Below are 19,678 nucleotides of genomic sequence, written 5' to 3'. Positions count from 1 at the left end.
AGGTTAGCATGTAGGAATATATCATTACATGGTCACTGATAAAATAATTTATATATGAGAATTTCATTGTTATATCAGCAATAAAAGGGGTTGGGCACTTTTTATTTTTATATATTAAAGATAAATAACATTACCAATTTTTGTTTGGAGGCCATTGTTATATTTGCTAATTTGATTAAATGTAGATAAATTAAACAAAAATTTAAAAAGAGAAGGTAATAACCGTACTAGTCTATAAATTTCCTGAGAACAGAGTCTGTCACTTTCCCAAGTACAATCTTTACACATAAGTATATAGGAAATTTAACTTGATAAAAATGGAATTATATTACAAATAAAAAGTACTATAGAATATAGCATGTTATATGTTAACCTTAAGTAAAGCACCTTAAAACCTTATTATAACATGATTGTCCAGGACCATATCAAGGCAGCCCTATACCGACAGACTAATGAGATTATGTGGCACCAGTTTGGGATAAAGAGAGGAAGGCGTGGGGATCAGAATAGATGGTGAGGATTATTTGCAGCTATTACTAAAACATTAAGGTATTTGTAGATGCTAAAAGTGTAATGGCTAAGGATCTCTTAAGGTGTCCTCTTGATTTATTTCTTTTTCATCGTTATCTACTTCCTGCCATTGTTGGAAAACAATAGTATTTTTTCCCTGAACAATAGATTTTCTTATCTTAGATTTTGCTATAACTCATTATATATAAGCGAAAATATTAGAATTTGGTTCAAAATACTTTGTACCTTTCTGTTTCTTTATTTAGGCATAATGTCCACTGCTTGGGATTTGTACGATTCTTATAATGCTATGGAGCTTTCATCTTTACCAGTAAAAAGATCTATAGTTGATTCAAGTAGTAAAGCATGCATACCTTCTAAAGACTGGGACCAAAGAATGCCAGGGAGTAATTTAGAAAAAAGTAAGATTTCATTTATTTCAGTTTTTTAAAAATTGGGGTAAAATTGGTATATAACATTATATTAGTTTCAACTGTACAACATATAATTCAATCTTTGTATACACTACAAAGTGATCACCACCATGTCTAGTTACTATCTGTCACCATATAATTAACCCACCCCCTTTACCCATTTCACCTACCCCCAACCTCCTTCCCCTCTAACAACCATGAATCTGTTCTCTGCATTTATGAATTTTGTTTTTGTTTTGTTTTTTACATTCCACATATGAGTGAAATCATATGGTATTTGTCTTTCTCTCTCTGACTTATTTCACTTAACATAATACCCTGCATTTCCCTGATAATTAGTGATGTTGAACATCTCATGTACCATTTGGAAAAAAATGTCTGTTTTGCTTATCTGTCCATTTTTAATCAGATTTTTTTTTTTTTGCTATTGAGTTCTTTGAGTTCTTTATATATTTTGGATTAACCCCTTATCAGATATATGGTTTGCAAATATTTTCTCCTATTCAGTAGGTTGTCTTTTGATTTCATTGATGGTTTCCTTTGCTATGCAGAAGCTTTTTAGTTTGATGTAGTACCACTTGTTTATTTTTGCTTTGGTTGCTTTTGCTTTGGAGTCAGATCTAAAAAATCAATGCCAAGACCAATGTCAAGAAGCTTATTGTCTATGTTTTCTTCTAGGAGATTTATGGTTTCAGGTCTTATGTTTCAAGTCTTTAATCCATTTTGAGTTAATTTTTACATTTGGTGTAAAATAGTAATCTAGTATCATTCTTTTGCTTGTGGCTGTCTAGTTCTCCCCACACCATTTATTGAAGAGACTATCCTTTCCCCATTGTATATTCTTGGCTCCTTTGTCATAAATAATTGACAATATATGTGTGCATTTATTTCTGTGTCCTCTATTCTGTTTCATTGATCTATGAGTCTGTTTTTATGTCAATACCATGCTGTTCTGATTACTAGTGCTTTGTAGTATAGTTTGAAATTAGAGAGTGTGTACCTCCAGCTTAGTTCTTCTTTCTCAAGATTGCTTAGACTATTCACTGTCTTTTGTGGTTCCACATAAATTTCTGAATTATTTGTTCTAGTTCTGTGAAACCTGCCATTGGAATTTTGATAGGGATTGCATTGAATCTGTAGACTGCTTTGGGTCACATGAACATTTTTTTTTTTTTTTTTTGCGGTATGTGGGCGTCTCACTGTTGTGGCCTCTCCTGTTGAGGAGCACAGGCCCCGGACGTGCAGGCTCAGCGGCCATGCCTCACGGGCCCAGCCACTCCGTGGCATGTGGGATCTTCCTGGACTGGGGCACGAACCTGCGTCCCCTGCATCGGCAGGCGCACTCTCAGCCACTGCGCCACCAGGGAAGCCCCACATGAACATTTTAACAATGTTAATTCTTCCAATCCATGAGCATGGACTACCTTTCCATTTATTTGTATCTTTTAAAATTTCTTTTATTAGTGTCTTGCTATTTAAGATTTTTTGGAATGTTTTCATGTGACATTTTTAACAAATCTTTTGTAGTAGTTACAATATTTTCTTTCTGGTGGAACATGAAAAATACAACTTTTACTTAGAAATATCATTGTTACTCTTTCACATAGTCTTGAACTTTGAACTGAAAATTTTATTTTTTCTTGGATACCTGTCAAGAGTTTCAAAGATCGTATCTTTCTCTGTCGCTTCTTTACTTGCTCTTAAGCTCTTTTTCATACATGTAGGTTCCACAGTTTTCTCTCTCTCTTTCTATACGTTAGATAACTTGTAAGAAAAATAAAATATGCAAGCTCTGTGACAACATAAAATGGAGATACGTTAACAACAATGGCTTTTAATTGGGGACAATTTTACCTTTCCTAGGGGACACTTGGCAATATCTGGAGACATTTTTGGTTGTCATGTCTATGTTGACATTTTGGGTAGATGCCAAGGATACTGCTAAAATTTCGTCAATTCACCAAACAGCCCCACAACAAAAAAAATTATCTGGCCAAAATGTCAATAGTACCAAGGCTTGGAAATCCTGCATTACAAATTTAGCTTTTAGTATGTTAAGTTTTAAGATTAAATGTTATAATTAAAACCAACACAAAATTGTAATTCTCCAGATATACTGCTATGAAAGAATTTTTACAAAGTTCAGTTATAAGAAGTTTGTTAAGTTCCACTTCTGATTATATTGTGATTATATAATTTTTGTCTCCATATTCTGAACTTCTGAGTCTTTTTCTTCTAGAATTATATTACTACATTTAAGGGATGGTCTTTACTTCAGACTAACTATACCCTGGCAAAATTTTGTAAAGTTTTGGTAAATTTTCATAAATTGAACTCAAATATTTCTACTCTCACTAATTTTGACCCAAAGACAAATGTAATATTTAAAAATAGTAAATCAGTAAATATTTTGAAAAGCCAAGTTTAAAAAGAATTGATAATTTTCAGAAAACAATGACCTTATTTATAATGACTACATACCCTTCAGAGATAGAGATTCATGGAACTTATCACCTTATAACTTGCTCTATCATTGTTTCTCAAGTTTAATGTTAAAAACGTCTAAACTTTAGATGTGTTACCTATATCTTTTTGGTTTTTTTAAATGATACTTACGGTATGTAGACTATATCCATATTTTACTGAAAGTTATTTATAATGAACACCAGTTCATTTTCCCAGAGGAAAGTGAAGGGGAAGAATGAATCATTAGTAACCACTAAAGAAACATTATTTTTTGTTATTTAAGTATTAATGTCCATACAGTAGGTTTGCTTTTAGAAGATTCCAAAAATTGCTAGGAAAAAAATCAATCTTAGACTAAAAATTACATGAGACTTCAAAACATATTATCCCACCCCCATTAAAGCCATTGATCCACAAAAACGTGTTAGTGGAAGGTCCTACAAGGAAAATGTCTCAAATTGCGGGTCTTTTATTTCATGTGTGTATGGGTGTGCTTTTAAAAGCAAAAAGGGATAATATAATTATATTCAATAACTACAATACAAAGTGAAAATAAATTTTATTTTATTATGATAGCCAGTTAGTGGAATAGGAGACCCCAGAACTAGGAAAAGGGAGAAAATAAAACATAGAAAAATGTATGCAACAGAGCCGAATGATCAGATTTATTGAGAATTAAAGTAATTCAGATAAAAACTAGGACTAGGTCACCTCTAAGGTCCTTTTTGACGCCGAGATTTTGTAATGTAAACACAAAGAGAAGAAAGTTAAATATGATCCATATTGCTTTAAGAAGTATTTCTATTCCATTTAAATTTTGAATGTACGGGTTATATTTTAACCTCTGTTATCATATTCAAGGGAAAAATAGGCCAATAGTTTTCATTTTTGAAAGTGTATAAGGCCATAGCTCAGTTCACAGAGAAAAATTATTTTCTCTTAAAGGCTTTTTTTTTCTTTTGCAGTAGGGTTTTAGATTTTAAAAAATGAGTAGGCATTTTAAGCAAAGGTTTATAGAAAAGTTGAGCAGATAGTACTGAGAGATTCATACAACTCCATCTCTGTCCCAACTCCACACAAAATTTCCCCTATTTCAAACATCTTGCATTAATGTAGTAAATTTGTTACAATTCATAAACCCATATTAATATATTATTATTCATAGTTTACATTATAGTTTAATCCTTGTGCTGTACTGTTCTATGAGTTTTGACAAATGCATAATGACATATTTCCACTATTACAGTTTTACATGGAATAATTTCACTGACCTAAATTTCTCCTGTGCTCCACCTATTCTACCATTCCTTCTTCCCTATACCCCTGGCCACCACTGATCTTTTTATTGTCTCTGTATTTTTGCCTTTTCCAAAATATCATATAGTTGGAATTGTATAATATACAGCCTTTTCAGACTGGCTGCTTTCACTAAACAATATGCATTTAAGATTTCCCTATGTCTTATCATGACAGCTCATTTATTTTTATCACTGAATAATATTACATTATATGGATGTACCACTGTTTGTTTATCTATTACTTTATTGAAAGATATTTTGGTTGCTTCTAGTTTTTGGCGATTATAAATAAAGCAGCTATAAACATTCATGTGTTGGTTTTTGTGTGGATATAAGTTTTCAACTCATTTGGGTAAATACCTAGCAGTATGATTGCTGGATCATATAGTGAGCGTATGCTTAGCTTAAGAAACTATGAAACTGTCCTCAAAAGTGGTTGTACCATTTTGCATTGCCACAAGCAATGAATGAGTATTCCTGTTGCTCTCATTCTTGGCAATATTTGATATTGTTACTTTTTTTGGATTTTTAGCTATTCTTTTTAAAATTTATTGACATATAATGGATATAATATTATATAAGGTTCTGTTTTACAACATACTGATTCAACATTTAAATACATTATGAAATAATCACCAGGATATGTTCAGTAACCACCTGTCATCATACAAAGTTATTACAGGATTATAAGCTATATTCCTTATGCTGTATATTACTTCCTTGTGACTTATTTTATAACTGGAAGTTTGTACCTCTTAATCCCTTTTACCTGTTTCACCCAACCACCCACAGTCATTTCCTCTGCAACCCCCTGTTTGTTCTCTGTATCTATGTCTGTTTCTGGTTTTTGTTGTTTACTTATTTTGGTTTCTTGATTCTACATGTAAGTGAAATCATACAATATTTGTCTTTCTCTCACTTATTTCACTTAGGAAAATGCCCTCTATATTCATCCATGTTGTTGCAAGTGGCAAGATTTCATTCTTTTCTATGGTTTGGTATTATTCCATTATATATATACCATATCTTCTTTATCCATTTACCTATCAATGAAAACTTAGGTTGTTTCCATATCTTTGCTATTGTAAGTAATGCTGCTATGAATATTGGAGTGCATGTATCTTTTCAAATTAATGTTTTCATTTTCTTCAGATATATACCAGGCAGTGGAATTGTTGGATCATATGGTAATTCTATTTTTAATTTTTTGAGGAATCTTCATACTGTTTTGCATAGTGTCTGTACCAATTTACATTCCCACCAACAGTGCAGGAGGGTTCTTTTTTCTCTACATCCTTGCTGACACTTGTTATTTATTGTCTTTTCTTTCTTTTTTTTTTTTCTTTTTGGCTGCGTTGGGTCTTAGTTGCTACATGAAGGCTTTCTCTAGTTCCAGCGAGTGGGAGCTACTCTTCGTTGCGGTGCACGGGCTTTTCTTTGTTGTGGCCTGTCTTGTTGTGGAGCACGGGCTCTAGGTGTGTGGGCTTCAGCAGTTGCAGCATGTGGGCTCAGTGGTTGTGGCTCATGGGCTTAGTTGCTTTGCGGAACGTGAGATCCTCCTGGACAAGGGATCAGACCCGTGTCCCCTGCATTGGCAGGTGGATTCTTAACCACTGTGCCACCAGGGAAGTCATTATTGTCTTTTTGATGTTAGCCATTCTGATAGGTTTCATGTGATATCTCATTGTAGTTTTGATTTGCATTTCCCTGATCATTAGTGACGTTGAGCATCTTTTCATGTGTCTGTTGGCCATCTGTAGGTCTTCTTTGGAAAAATACCTACTTAGGTCCTCTGCCCATTTTCTAATCTGATTATTTGGTTTCTTGATATTGAGATGTATGTGTTCTTTATATATTTTGGATATTAACCCCTTATCAGATACATGATTTGTAAATGTCTTCTCTTGTTCGGTAGATTGCCTTTTCATTTTGTTGATAGTGTGCTTTTCTGTGCAAAAGCTTTTGAAATTGATGTAGTCCCATTTGTTTATTTTTGCTTTTGCTGCCCTTGCCTGAGGTGGCAGATCCAAAGTTTTCCTAGCACTGCTTATTGAAGAGGCTGTCTTTTCTCCATTGTATATTCTTACCTCTTTTATCAAAGCTATGGGTTTGATAACCCATATGTGTCTGGCTTTATTTCTGGGCTTTCTATCCTGTTCCATTGATCTATATTTCTGTTTTTGTGCCAGTACCATACTGTCTTGATTACTGCATCTTTGTAGTATAGTCTGAAGTCAGGGAGCCTGATTCCTCCAGCTCCGTTTTTCTTTCTCTAGATTGCTTTGGCTATTCGGGGTCTTTTGTGTTTTCATACAAATAGTGAAATTTTTTGTTCCAGTTCTGTGAAAAATGCCATTGGTAGTTTGATAGGGATTGCATTGAATCTGTAGATTGCTTTGGATAGGATAGTCATTTTCACTATGTTGATTCTTCCAATCCAGGAACATGGTATATCTCTCCATCTGTTTGTATCATCTTTAATTTCTTTCTTTAGTGTCTTATAGTTTTCTGCATATAGGTCTTTTGTCTCCTTAGGTAGGTTTCTTCCTAGGTATTTTATTCTTTTTGTTGCAGTGGTAAATGGAAGTATTTCCTTGATTTCTCTTTCAGATATTTCATTAATAGTGTATAGGAATGCAAGAGATTTCTGTGCATTAAGTTTGTATCCTGCTACTTTACAAATTCATTGATTAGCTCTAGTAGTTTTCTGGTAGCATCTCTAGGATTCTCTATGTATAATATCATGTCATCTGCAAACAGTGACCGCTTTACTTCTTGTTTTCCAATTTGGATTCCTTTTATTTCTTTTTCTTCTCTGATTGCTGTGTCTAAAACTTTCCAAACTGTGTTGAATAATGCTGGTGAGAGTGGGAAAACTTGTCTTGTTCCTGATCTTAGTAGAAATGGTTTCAGTTTTTCGCCATTGAGAATGATGTTGGTTGTGGGTTTGTCATATATGACCTTTATTATGTTGAGGTAAGTTCCCTCTGTGCCTACTTTCTGGAGGGTTTTTATCATAAATGGTTGTTGAATTTAGTCGAAAGCTTTTTCTGCATCTATTGAGATGATCATATGGTTTTTTTCCTTCAGTTTGTTAATATGGTGTATCACATTGATTGATTTGCATATATTGAAGAATTCTTGCATTCCTGGGATAAACCGCACTTGATCATGGTGTATGATCCTTTTAATGTGCTGTTGGATTCTGTTTGATAGTGTTTTGTTGAGGATATTTGCATCAGTGATATTGGCCTATAGCTTTCTTTCTTTGTGACATCTTTGTCTGGTTTTGGTATCAGGGTGATGGTGGCCTCATAAAATGAATTTAGGTGTGTTCCTCCCTCTGCTATATTTTGGAAGAGTTTGAGAAGGATAGGTGTTAGCTCTTCTCTAAATGTTTGATAGAATTTGCCTGTGAAGCCATCTGGTCCTGGGCTTCTGTTTGTTGGAAGGTTTTTAATCAAAGTCTCAATTTCAGTGCTTGTGATTGATCTGTTTATATTTTCTATTTCTTCCTGGTTCAGTCTCAGAAGCTTGTGCTTTTCTAAGAATTTGGCCATTTCTTCCAGGATGTCCATTTTATTGGCATATAGTGGCTTGTAGCAATCTCTCATAATCCTTTGTATTTCTGCAGTGTCAGTTGTTACTCCTCCTTTTTAATTGCTAATTCCATTTATTTGGGTTTTCTCCCTTTTTTTCTTGATGACTCTGGCTGATGCTTTATCAATCTTGTTTATCTTCTCAAGGAACCAGCTTTTAGTTTCATTGATCTGTGCTATTGTTTCCTTCATTTCTTTTTCATTTATTTCTGATCTGATCTTCATGATTCCCTTTCTTCTGTTAACTTTGGGTTTTTTTGTTCTTCTTTCTCTAATTGCTTTAGGTGTAAGTTTAGGTTGTTTATTTGAGATGTTTCTTGTTTCTTGAGATAAGATTGTACTGCTATAAACTTCCCTCATAGAACTGCTTTTGCTGCATCCCATAGGTTTTGGGTCATCGTGTTTTCATTATCATTTGTTTCAAGGTATTTTTTGATTCCTCTTTAATTTTTTAAGTGAGCTCTTGGTTATTTAGTAGTGTATTGTTTAGCCTCCATGTTTTTGTATTTTTTACAGATTTTCTCCTGTAACTGATATCTAGTCTCATAGGGCTGCAGTCAGAAAAGATGCTTGATACAATTTAAATTTTCTTAGATTTACCAAGACTTGCTTTGTGTCCCAAGATATGATCTATCCTGGAGGATGTTCCATGAGCCCTTGAGAAGAAAGTGTATTCTGTTTTCTTTGGATGGATTGTCATATAAATATCAATTAAGTCCATCTTGTTTAATGTATCATTTAAAGCTTGTGTTTCCTTATTTATTTTCATTTTGGCTGATCTGTCCATTGGTGAAAGTGGGGTGTTAAAGTCTCCTGCTATGATTGTGTCACTGTCGATTCCCCTTTTTTGGCTGTTAGCATTTGCATTATGTATTGAGGTGCTCCTATGCTTTGTGCATAAATACTTATAATTGTTTTATCTTCTTCTTGGATTGATCCCTTGATCATTATGTAATGTCCTTCTTTGTCTCTTGTAATAGTCTTTATTTTGAAGTCTATTTTGTATGATATGAGAATTGCTACTCCAGCTTTCTTTTGATTTCCATTTGCATGGAATATCTTTTTCTATCCCCTAACTTTCAGTCTGTATGTGTCCCTAGGTCTGAAGTGGGTCTCTTGTAGACAACATACATATGAGTCTTGTTTTTGTATCCATTCAGCCAGCCTATATTTTTTGGTTGGAGCATTTAATCTGTTTACATTTAAGGTACTTATCAATCTGTATGTTCCTATTACCATTTTCTTAATTGTCTTGGGTTTGTTATTATAGGTCTTTTCCTTCTTTCATGTTTCCTGCCTAGAGAGGTTCCTTTAGCATCTGTTTTAAAGGTGGTTTGGTGGTGCTGAATTCTCTTAGCATTTGCTTGTCTGTAAAGGTTTTAATTTCTGCATCAAATGTTAATGAGATCCTTGCTGAGTAGAGTAATCTTGGGTGTAGGTTTTTTCTGTTTCATCACTTTAAATATGTCCTGCCATTCCCTTCTGGCATGCAGAGTTTCTGCTGAAAGTTCAGCTGTTAACTTTATGGGGATTCCCTTGTATGTTATTTGTTGTTTTTCCCTTGCTGCCTTTAATATTTTTTCTTTGTATTTAATTTTTGAAAGCTTGATTAATTTGTGTCTTGGCGTGTTTCTCCTTGGATTTATCCTGTATGGGACTCTCTGTGCTTCCTGGACTTGATTGACTATTTCCTTTCCCATATTAGAGATTTCAACTATAATCTCTTCAAATATTTTCTCAGATCCTTTCTTTTTCTCTTTTTCTTCTGGGACCCCTATAGTTTGAATGTTGGTGCATTTAGTGTTGTCCCAGAGGTCTCTGAGACTGTTCTCAATTCTTTTCATTCTTTTTTCTTTATTCTGCTCTGCAGTAGTGTTTTCCACTATTTTATCTTTTGGGTCACTTATCTGTTCTTCTGCCTCAGTTATTCTGCTCTTGATTCCTTCTAGAGAAATTTTAATTTCATTTATTGTGTTGTTGATCATTGTTTGCTCTATAGTTCTTCTAGGCCCTTGTTAAACATTTCTTGTATTTTCTCCATTCTATTTCCCAGATTTTGGATCATCTTTACTATCATTATTCTGAATTCGTTTTGAGGTAGACTGCCGATTTCTTTTTCATTTGTTTGGTCTGATGGGTTTTTATCTTGCTCTTTCATCTGCTGTTATTTCTCTGTCTTCTCATTTTGCTTAACTTACTGTGTTTGGGGTCTCCTTTTTGCAGGCTGCAAGTTCGTATTTCCCATTGTTTTTGGTGTCTGCCCCCAGTGGGTATGGTTGGTTCAGTGGGTTGTGTAGGCTTCCTGGTGGAGGGGACTGGTGCCTGTGTTATGGTGGATGAGGCTGGATCTTGTCTTTCTGGTGGGCAGGATCACGACCGCTGGTGTGTTTTGGGGTGTCTGTGACCTTATTTTGATTTTAGGCTGCCTCTCTGCTAATGGGTGGGGTTGTGTTCTTGTCTTGCTAGTTGCTTGGTATAGGGTTTTCAGCACTGTAGCTTGCTTGTTGTTGAGTGGATCTGGATCTTATAGCTGAGTTGGAGATCTCTGGGAGAGCTTTCGCTGTTTGATATTATGTGGAGCTGGGAGGTCTCCTGTGGACCAGTGTCCTGAACTCGGCTCTTCCACCTCAGAGGTACAGGCCTGACACCTGAACAGAGCACCAAGACCCTGTCAGCCACATGGCTCAGAAGAAAAGGGAGAAAAAAATGAAAGAAAAAAATAAAATAAAGTTATTAAAATAATTTTTTTAATTATTAAAAATAAAAAAATTAGAAAGTAATACAAAAAAGAAGAAAAAAGGAAAGATAAAGGAGAGCAATCAAAGCAAAAAACAAATCCACCAATGATAACATACTATACTAAACAAACTATACTAAACAAACAAACGAACAAAAAAAAGAGACAGACAGAACCCTAGGGCAAATGGTAAAAGGAAAGCTATACAGACAAAATTACACAAAGAAGCATACACATACACACTCACAAAAAGAGAAAAAGGAAAAAAATATCTATATATCTATGTATAAGAAAACAAAAAAGAGAGCAACCAAATCAATAAACAAGTCTACCAATGATAATAAACTCTAAATACTAAACTAAGATAAACATAAAATCAGAAACAAATTGATGCAGAAGAAAGCAAACCCCAAGTCTACAGTTACTCCCAAAGTCCACTGCCTCAATTTTGGGATGATTCATTATCTCTTCAGGTATTCCAGAGATGCAGGGTACATCAAGTTGATTCTGGAGATTTAATCCGCTGCTCCTGAAGCTGCTGGGAGAGATTTCCCTTTCTCTTCTTTGTTCGCACAGCTCCTGCGGTTCAGCTTTGGAATTGTCCCTGCCTCTGCGTGTAGTTCTCCTGATGGCGTCTTTTCTTCTCTCAGACAGGATGGGGTTAAAGTAGCAGCTGATTAGGGGGCTCTGGCTCACTCAGGCTGAGGGGGGAGACGGGTATGGAATGTGGGGCGAGCCTGCGGTGGCAGAGGCTGGCATGACGTTGCAACAGCCTGAGGTGTACTCTGTGTTCTCCCAGGAATGTTGTCCCTGGATCATGGGCCCCTGGCAGTGGCAGGGTGCACAGGCTCCCGGCAGGGGAGGTGTGGATAGTGACCTGTGCTTGCACACAGGCTTCTTGGTGGCTGCAGAAGCAGCCTTAGCATTTTATCCCCATCTTTGGTGTTCGTGCTGATAGCCACAGCTCGCGCCTGTCTCTGGAGCTCATTTAGGTGGTGCTCTGAATCACCTCTCCTCATACACCCTGAAACAATGGTCTCTTGCCTCTTAGGCAGTTCCAGACTTTTCCCCAGACTCCCTCCCGGCTAGCCGTGGTGCACTAGCCCCCTTCAGGCTGTGTTCATGCCGCCAACCCCATTCCTCTCCCTGGGATCTGACCTCCCAAGCCCGAGCCTCAGCTCCCAGCCCCGCCCGCCCAGGCGGGTGAGCAGACAAGCCTTTCCGGCTGGTGAGTGCTGGTCGGCACCGATCCTCTGTGCGGGAATCTCTCCGCTTTGCCCTCCACACCCCTGTTGCTGTGCTCTCCTCCATGGCTCTGAAGCTTCCCCACGCCACCCCGTCTCCACCAGTGAAGGGGCTTCGTAGTGTGTGGAAACTTTTCCTCCTTCACAGCTCCCTCCTAGATGTGCAGGTCCCATCCCTATCCTTTTGTCTCTGTTTATTCTTTTTTCTTTTGCCCTCCCCGAGTATGTGGGGGAGTTTCTTGCCTTTTGGGAGGTCTGAGGTCTTCTGCCAGCATTCAGTAGGTGTTCTGCAGGAGTTGTCCCACATGTAGATGTATTTCTGATGTATTTGTGGGGAGGAAGGGAATCTCCACGTCTTACTCCTCTGCCATCTTGAAGGTCTCTCTAATACTACGTTAAATAATAGTGGTAAGAGTGGACAACTTTGTCTTTTTCCTGATCTTAAAGGCAATGCTTTCAGCTTTTCACTTTGAGTATGATATTAGCTGTGGGTTTGTCATATATGGCTTTTATTATGTTGAAGTATGTTCCCTCTATTACCACTTTGTTGACAGTTTTTATCATAAACTGATGTTAACTTTTATCAAAACTTTTTTCTGCATTTATTGTAATGATCATATGATTTTTATCCTTTGTTTTGTTAATGTGGTGTATCATGTTGACTGAGTTGCAGATATTGAGCCATCTTTGCATGCCTGGGATAAATCCCACTTGATTATGGTGTATGATCCTTTTAATGTATTGTTGAATTTTGTTTGTTAATATTTTGTTGAGGATTTTTGCATCTATGTTTATCTGGGATGTTGACCTATTGTTTTCTTTTTGTTTTTACTGTCTTTGATTTTGGTATGTATGTTGGCCTTATAGAATGTATTTGGATGTGTTCCCTCTTCAATCTTTTGGAATAATTTGAGAAGAATAGGTAATAATCCTTCTTTAAGTATTTGGTAGAATTCACCAGTGAAGCTGTCTGGTCTTGGACTTTTGTTTGTTGGGAGGTTTTTCATTAGTGAATCTCCTTACTAGTCATCTGTTAGTTCAGATTTTCTATTTTATTATGATAAGTCTTTGTAGGTTGTGTATTTATAGGACTTTATCCATTTCTTCTAAACAACAAATTGGCTGTCCAATTTGTTTGCATGTAATTGTTCATAATAATCTCTTATAATACTTTATATTTCTGTAGTGTTGGTTGTAACTTTTCCTCTTTCATTTCTGATTTTATTTATTTGAGCCCTTTTTCCTTCTTGAAAAGTCTGGCTAAAGGTTTATCAATTTTGTTTATTTTTTCAAAGAACCAGCTCTTAGTTTCATTGATTTTTTTCTATTGTTTTTTAGTGCCTATTTCATTTATTTCTGCTCTGATCTTTATTATTTCCTTCCTTTTAGTAACTGTGTGAGGGTGTTGGTTCTTCTTTCTCTAGTTCCTGTAGGTGTAATTTTAAATTGTGTGAGATTTTTCTTGTTTCCTGAGATAGACTTGTATCACTATAAACTTTCCTCAGAGAACTGCTTTTGTTGCATCCCATAGATTTTGCAATGTTGTATTTCCACTTTCATTTATCTCGAGGTATTTTTTGATTTTCTCTCTGATTTCTTCAGTAACTCATTTGTTGTTTTCTAGCATGTTGTTTAGACTCCACATGTTTGTGTTTCCAGGTTCTTCTTGTAGTTGACTTCTTGTCTCATACCTTTGTGGCCAGAAAAGATGCTTAATATGATTTCAGTCTTCTTAAATTTACTGAAACCTGTACATGGACTAACATATGATCTACCCTGGAGAATATTCAATGTGAACTTGAAAAGAATGTGTATCCTGCTGTTTTTTTGATGAATGTTTTGTATACCTATTAAACAATCTGGTCTGATGTGTTGTATAAGCCAAATGTTTCCTTTTGATTTTCTGTCTGGATCATCTGTCCATTGATGTAAGTGGGGTGTAAACGTCCCTTTCTATTATTATACAATTATGTATTATTGTTATATTATTCTACAATTATAATAATTCTTGTTAAATTATTATAAAATCTTTCCCTTTATGTGTATTTGTATTTGCTTTATGTAGTTAAATGTCCTTATGTTGAGTGTATATATATATTTACAAGTGTTTTCCTTTTTGTTGGGATGATCCCTTTATCATTATATTATACCCTTCTCTGTATCTTGTAATAGTCTTTGTTTTAAAGTCTATTTTGTCTGATATAAGTATAGTTAGTCCAGCTTTCTTTTAATTTCTATTTGAATGGAATACCTTTTTCCATTCCCCCACTTTCAGTCTTCCTGTTGGTAACTCTTTTTTTTTTTTTCACAATTCCATTCTAATATATATATGGTATTTCTGAGTTTATCTCTTTGTGGAGCTTTTCTTAGTGGATGCTCTACATATTGCAGTCCACTTGTGTTGACATTTTACCAGTTTAAGAGTAGAAATCTTCCCCCCCCTTTATATCTTTTCACTCTCCCCTGTTTATATGTTTGCCCTAAATATTTCCTTTAAATATTTAAATGGAGTATTTGAACATTAGAACTGTATCAGCTAGTTATAATTTTTATATCAACCATCAAACATAATTAAGAAAACTGAAGAGAAGGAAATTGTATTTACCTATATTTTTACTCTCCACATTCTGTTTTTCTCTCTGATATTCCAAAATTCTTTTCAAAAATAATTTCCTTCTTGTTTAGCCATTCTCCTTTAGCCATTCTTAAGGAAGATCTACTGGCAACAAATTCTCTTAGTATTTCTTCATCTGAGAATATCTTAATTTCACCTTTATTCCTATAAAATATTTTTAGTGGATATAGAATTCTTGGTTGAAAGTTATTTTCTCTCATCACTTAGAATATGTGTGCCACCTCCTTCTGGCCTCCATGGTTTCTGATGACAAATCTGCTGTTATTCAAATTATTTCTCTCTATGTATAAGACATCATTTCTTCTTTAATGCTTTCTGTATTTTTGTTTACTTTGTTTTCAGTTTTGAGAAATTTGAGTATGATGTCTTGGTGTGGATTTCTTTAGGTTTATCTTCTTTGGAATTCACTGAGTTTCTTGATTCTGTGTATTATTCTTTGCTAAATTTTGGAAATTTTCAGCTATTATTTCTTCAAGTACATTTTTCAGTCTCATCCTGTTTCTGCTCTCCCCAATGACATGAATGTTAGATATCTTGTTATAGTCCCACAGGCCTTTGAGCCTCTGTTCTTTTTTGGTTTTTTTTTCAGATTATTTTCTTTCTGTTTTTCAGATTAGGTAATTTCTATTGTTCTCTCTTCAAATTCACTAATTCTTTCCTCTGTCCCCTTCATTTTGCTGTTCAGCCCATCCATTGAATTTTAAAATTTTGATTATTTCATTTTTCAGTTCTAAAATTTCCGTTTGGTTCTTGAATTGATTTACTAAGATTTTTAATTTCTTTGATAATACTTTCTATTATTCCATTTGTTTCAAATGTGTTCATAAATGCTTGAAACATTTTTTTGATGATTGCCTTAAACTGTCAGGTAATTCACATATCTCTGTCATCTCAGTGTTGGCATCTATTGATTTTATTTGTTTTTTCTTTGTTTCATTTAGGTTGAGATTTTCTTGGGTCTTTTTATGATGAGTGACTTTCAGTTGAAATTTAGAAATTTTGGGCATTATGTCATGAGAACTGGATCTTCTCTAAACCTTCCTTTTTAGCAGGCTTTGTTTGACACTATTTTGACAGGGGAATTTACTGCTCCATTACTGCCAGGTGGGAGTAGAAGTGGGGTTTTGTAGAAATCCATGTTCTCCACTTGACCTTCAATTACAGTGAGGGAGGGGATCATCTCCTCATTACTGTTTTGCAGGGACAGGTGGGGAGCTCTGATTTCCATTGATACCTGTATGACTGGGAGGGATAGGAGCACCTCATTACCACTCCCTGACACCATGGATTGGGACTTGGCTTTATTACTTTGGGGCAGTTCTGTAAGTTCTGACTCTACCAGTCCAACTCTGACTATTCTATTGAGGAGAAGAAGGGACATCTTGTTACTGCCAGATAGGTGTGGAATTCCATGTTCCCCAACTGGTCTCCACTGACATTGCAGAAAGGGCAGCACAGTTATTATTTTTGTTAGGATTGAAAGTCCTGGCTCCTTACTGATCCTTTTCTGACACCACTCCCACTGGAAGACTAGGAGATTGGGATGCCTTATTAGAGCCTGGCAAGGATGGAAGTCTAGGCTCCCCACTTTGCTAGTGGAATTTGTGGAATGGGTGGGGCTACAATTTTTTCTCTGTGTTTTTGTCTGGAGTGGAATGGTTATATTCTAAAAGTTTTTTTTTTTTTTTTCTCTTGCAAGGTTTTTCTTTTCCTGGTCTTTTGGCTAGAGAGAGGAGGTTTGTCTGGAGTATATGTAGCAATAAAGAATCCAGGGAACTCACCACTGTGTCATTCCTTGTTTCCTGAGCTCTCTTGTTGCTTTGCCTCCTTTTATCAAAGTTTTCAAAGGCTTCCTATGTTTGTTTTATATATGATGTCCAGGGTTTTTAGTTGTACTTAGAAAAGGAATAAGAAAAAGTGTCTACTCCATCTTCATGGATGCAGGATTCCCCTTCATTCTGTTTTTTTACTAAGTAATGTGGTAGGCAGAATAATCATTCCCCAAATATATACACATCCCAATCTCTGGAACCTGTGAATAAATTACCTTACATGACAAAAGAGACTTTCCAGATGTGATTACATTAAGGATCTTCAGAGAAGGAGGTTATCCTGGGTTACTGGAGTGGACGCAAACTAATCACATGGGTACTTAAAATTGGAGCACTTTTTCCAGTTCTGGTCAGAGAGAAATGTAATGACAGGAGACTATCAGAGAGATGCAATATTGCTGTCTCTTGAAGATAGAGGAAGGGTTGCTGGTGGCCTCTAGAAGTGGGAAAAGGCAAAGAAATGAATTCTCCTCTAGAGCCTTCAGAAAGGAACATAACCCTATTAACTTTTTTGTTTTAGCCCAGTGAGACCTGAGTCAGACCTCTAACCTACAGAACTCTAAGATAATACATTTGTATGGTTTTAGTCCACTAAGTTTTTGGTAATTTGTTATAGCATCAATAAAAATAAAATCAATAAAAATTAATCTATTGTTCCTATAAAGCAATAATCAAATCAAACCTTTATCTGAAGACTGCTAATAATTTTATTTCAGTTTGAATAAAAATATATAGAGATACAAATTACCTTATGAGTTATCATTGCTTATTTTCTGGAAAACACACATTTTTTGAGTGGTTAAGAATTCCAAAATGAGATAATTTACGTATATCTTGTATGTGCTTGGTTTGTAAAAGATGTTCAATAAATGTGTATTGAAGTTGTTAAATACTGGAGGAAAACAAATAGTGGTGGCAAAATGTCATTTCTTAAATCTTTAGAATGTACAAACCAGCTAATATTATTTGAATTATTTTAGCATTGCATCATATTTGTATTTTACAGTTAGTGAATGTAGTTCTCTAATGGATATTGAAAATGTAATTCTGGCTAAAGTCCATGATGAAGAAGAAGACAACTCAGAGGCAGTATTGAAATCTGATAAGTTCCAACAGGACTTATTTTTTATGGAACGAGTTATAATGGAAAATATATTTCAGCCAAAACTTGCAGCTTATCGTCAGCTTCCTGTTTTAAAAGGTATTTAATACATTATATACTAAAAATCTTTTGTAAAAAAACATGGTGTTGTTTTGAAATAACGATTTTGTACTTTAAAAAAGGTATTTAAAAATAATCACTTTTAGTTAAGCTCAAATAATTTAAAAAATCAAATGATGTTATTATTTCTAAATGCAATATCTAGACTGAGTTATCACTGATCAGAAGACATTTTTATATAGTTTACAGCACTAAACATATGAGTAGCAAGAGAGTCCAGACCAGGAACCTGAAAGAAAAAGGTGTAGACTTTTACCTTTGGCCCTTTCCTCTCCGTTGTCCCCTCATTGAATTATTCTCTCATAATCAGACCCACCTTTCCATTGCCATTTATACTTTCCAGGTTCTAGCTTTTATTACCTCTCCCTAATTTTATTACATACTCTTATTGCTACAAATCCCATCTCACAGATTCACAAAATATTTTGTAGGATTTGAGAGATTATCTAATTCAACTTTTCAATTTCAATGCCTAGCTTTCAAGTATGGCTTAGGGCCACCTCCTTTAAGAAATCTTTCTTGATCCTTCAAGTCAAAACTGATCTTCTACATCAAAAAATTAGGTTACAAAATTGCATGTGTGACAAATGGATGTAAACCTTTTTGCTTACTTACCTCTAAGAATATTGAAAAACTATGTTTCTTATCTCACATTAGGTTGATGTTTTAAAATTTTTATCATATATATAAATTTTTCGTCCCATAATTAGAGTTATAAGATTAAAATTTTACTGAGTACTGTAAATTTTGATGTTTTAAAAACAAAACTGGTGGTAGATCACTTCTTTAAATATATCTAAGAAATAGAAATATAGTAGGAAATTTTTTAATGAGGTAAGATTTACATATAATAAAGTACATATATTTTAACTGCATAATTTGATATATTTAAGAATGTATAAGCCTATATAACTAATACTGTAATCAAGACAGAAAATATATTTACCAACCCCAAAAGTTCCCTTCTGCTGTTTTCCAGTTAAAATGTACACCCTTATAGACAGGCATTAAGCTGATTTCTATCACTATAGAGAAATTGTTTTGGTATCTCATATAAGTGGGTTCGTATAGTAAGTATTCTTTTGTGTCTGGCTTCTTTTACTTAACATAATGTTTTTGAGATTCATCTACATTGATATGTATAGTAGTTCATTTTTTGTACATTGATATGTATAGTAGTTCATTTTTTTTCCTGAGTACTACTCCTTTTTATGAATATACCATAATAATTTGTATATTCATTCACCTGCTGATGGACACCCGTACATCTTTGAGCTGTTGTGAATAAAGCTGCTATGACCATTTTTGTGTTTCTTTTTGTGGATATATGTTTTAATTTATCTTAGATAAATACCTAGAAATGGAATTATTGGGTCTTTGGATAGATGTATGTATAACTGCAAAATACCTTTCCAGATTATTTGTACCATATTACAATCCCACAAGAAATATACAGGAGTTGCTCCACCTTCTTTTTTTTTTTTTTTGGCTGCGGTAGGTCTTCATTGCTGAACGGGGGCTACTCTTCATTGCAGTGCGCGGTCTTCTCATTGCGGTGGCTTCTCTTGTTGCAGAGCATGGGCTCTAGGCACGTGGGCTTCCGTAGTTGTGGTACACGGGCTCAGTAGTTGTGGCTGACAGACTGTAGAGTGCAGGCTCAGTAGTTGTGGTGAATGGGCTTAGTTGCTCGGCGGCATGTGG

At 35.0% G+C, this 19,678-nt stretch overlaps 1 protein-coding gene across 1 annotated transcript in view; it reads left to right on the top strand.

The window, feature by feature from the left end:
* Positions 1–19,678, top strand: part of DNAI4 (dynein axonemal intermediate chain 4) — a 94,293-nt gene that overhangs the window by 53,939 nt on the left and 20,676 nt on the right. The window contains 2 exon segments of the mRNA XM_065890122.1: positions 777–932; positions 17,762–17,956. Coding sequence (XP_065746194.1) covers positions 777–932; positions 17,762–17,956 — 351 coding nt within the window.

Source organism: Phocoena phocoena, chromosome 1 (assembly GCF_963924675.1).
Source record: "Phocoena phocoena chromosome 1, mPhoPho1.1, whole genome shotgun sequence".
In the NCBI taxonomy this organism is placed as follows: domain Eukaryota; kingdom Metazoa; phylum Chordata; class Mammalia; order Artiodactyla; family Phocoenidae; genus Phocoena; species Phocoena phocoena.
This window is presented reverse-complemented; position numbering and strand designations above follow the sequence as displayed.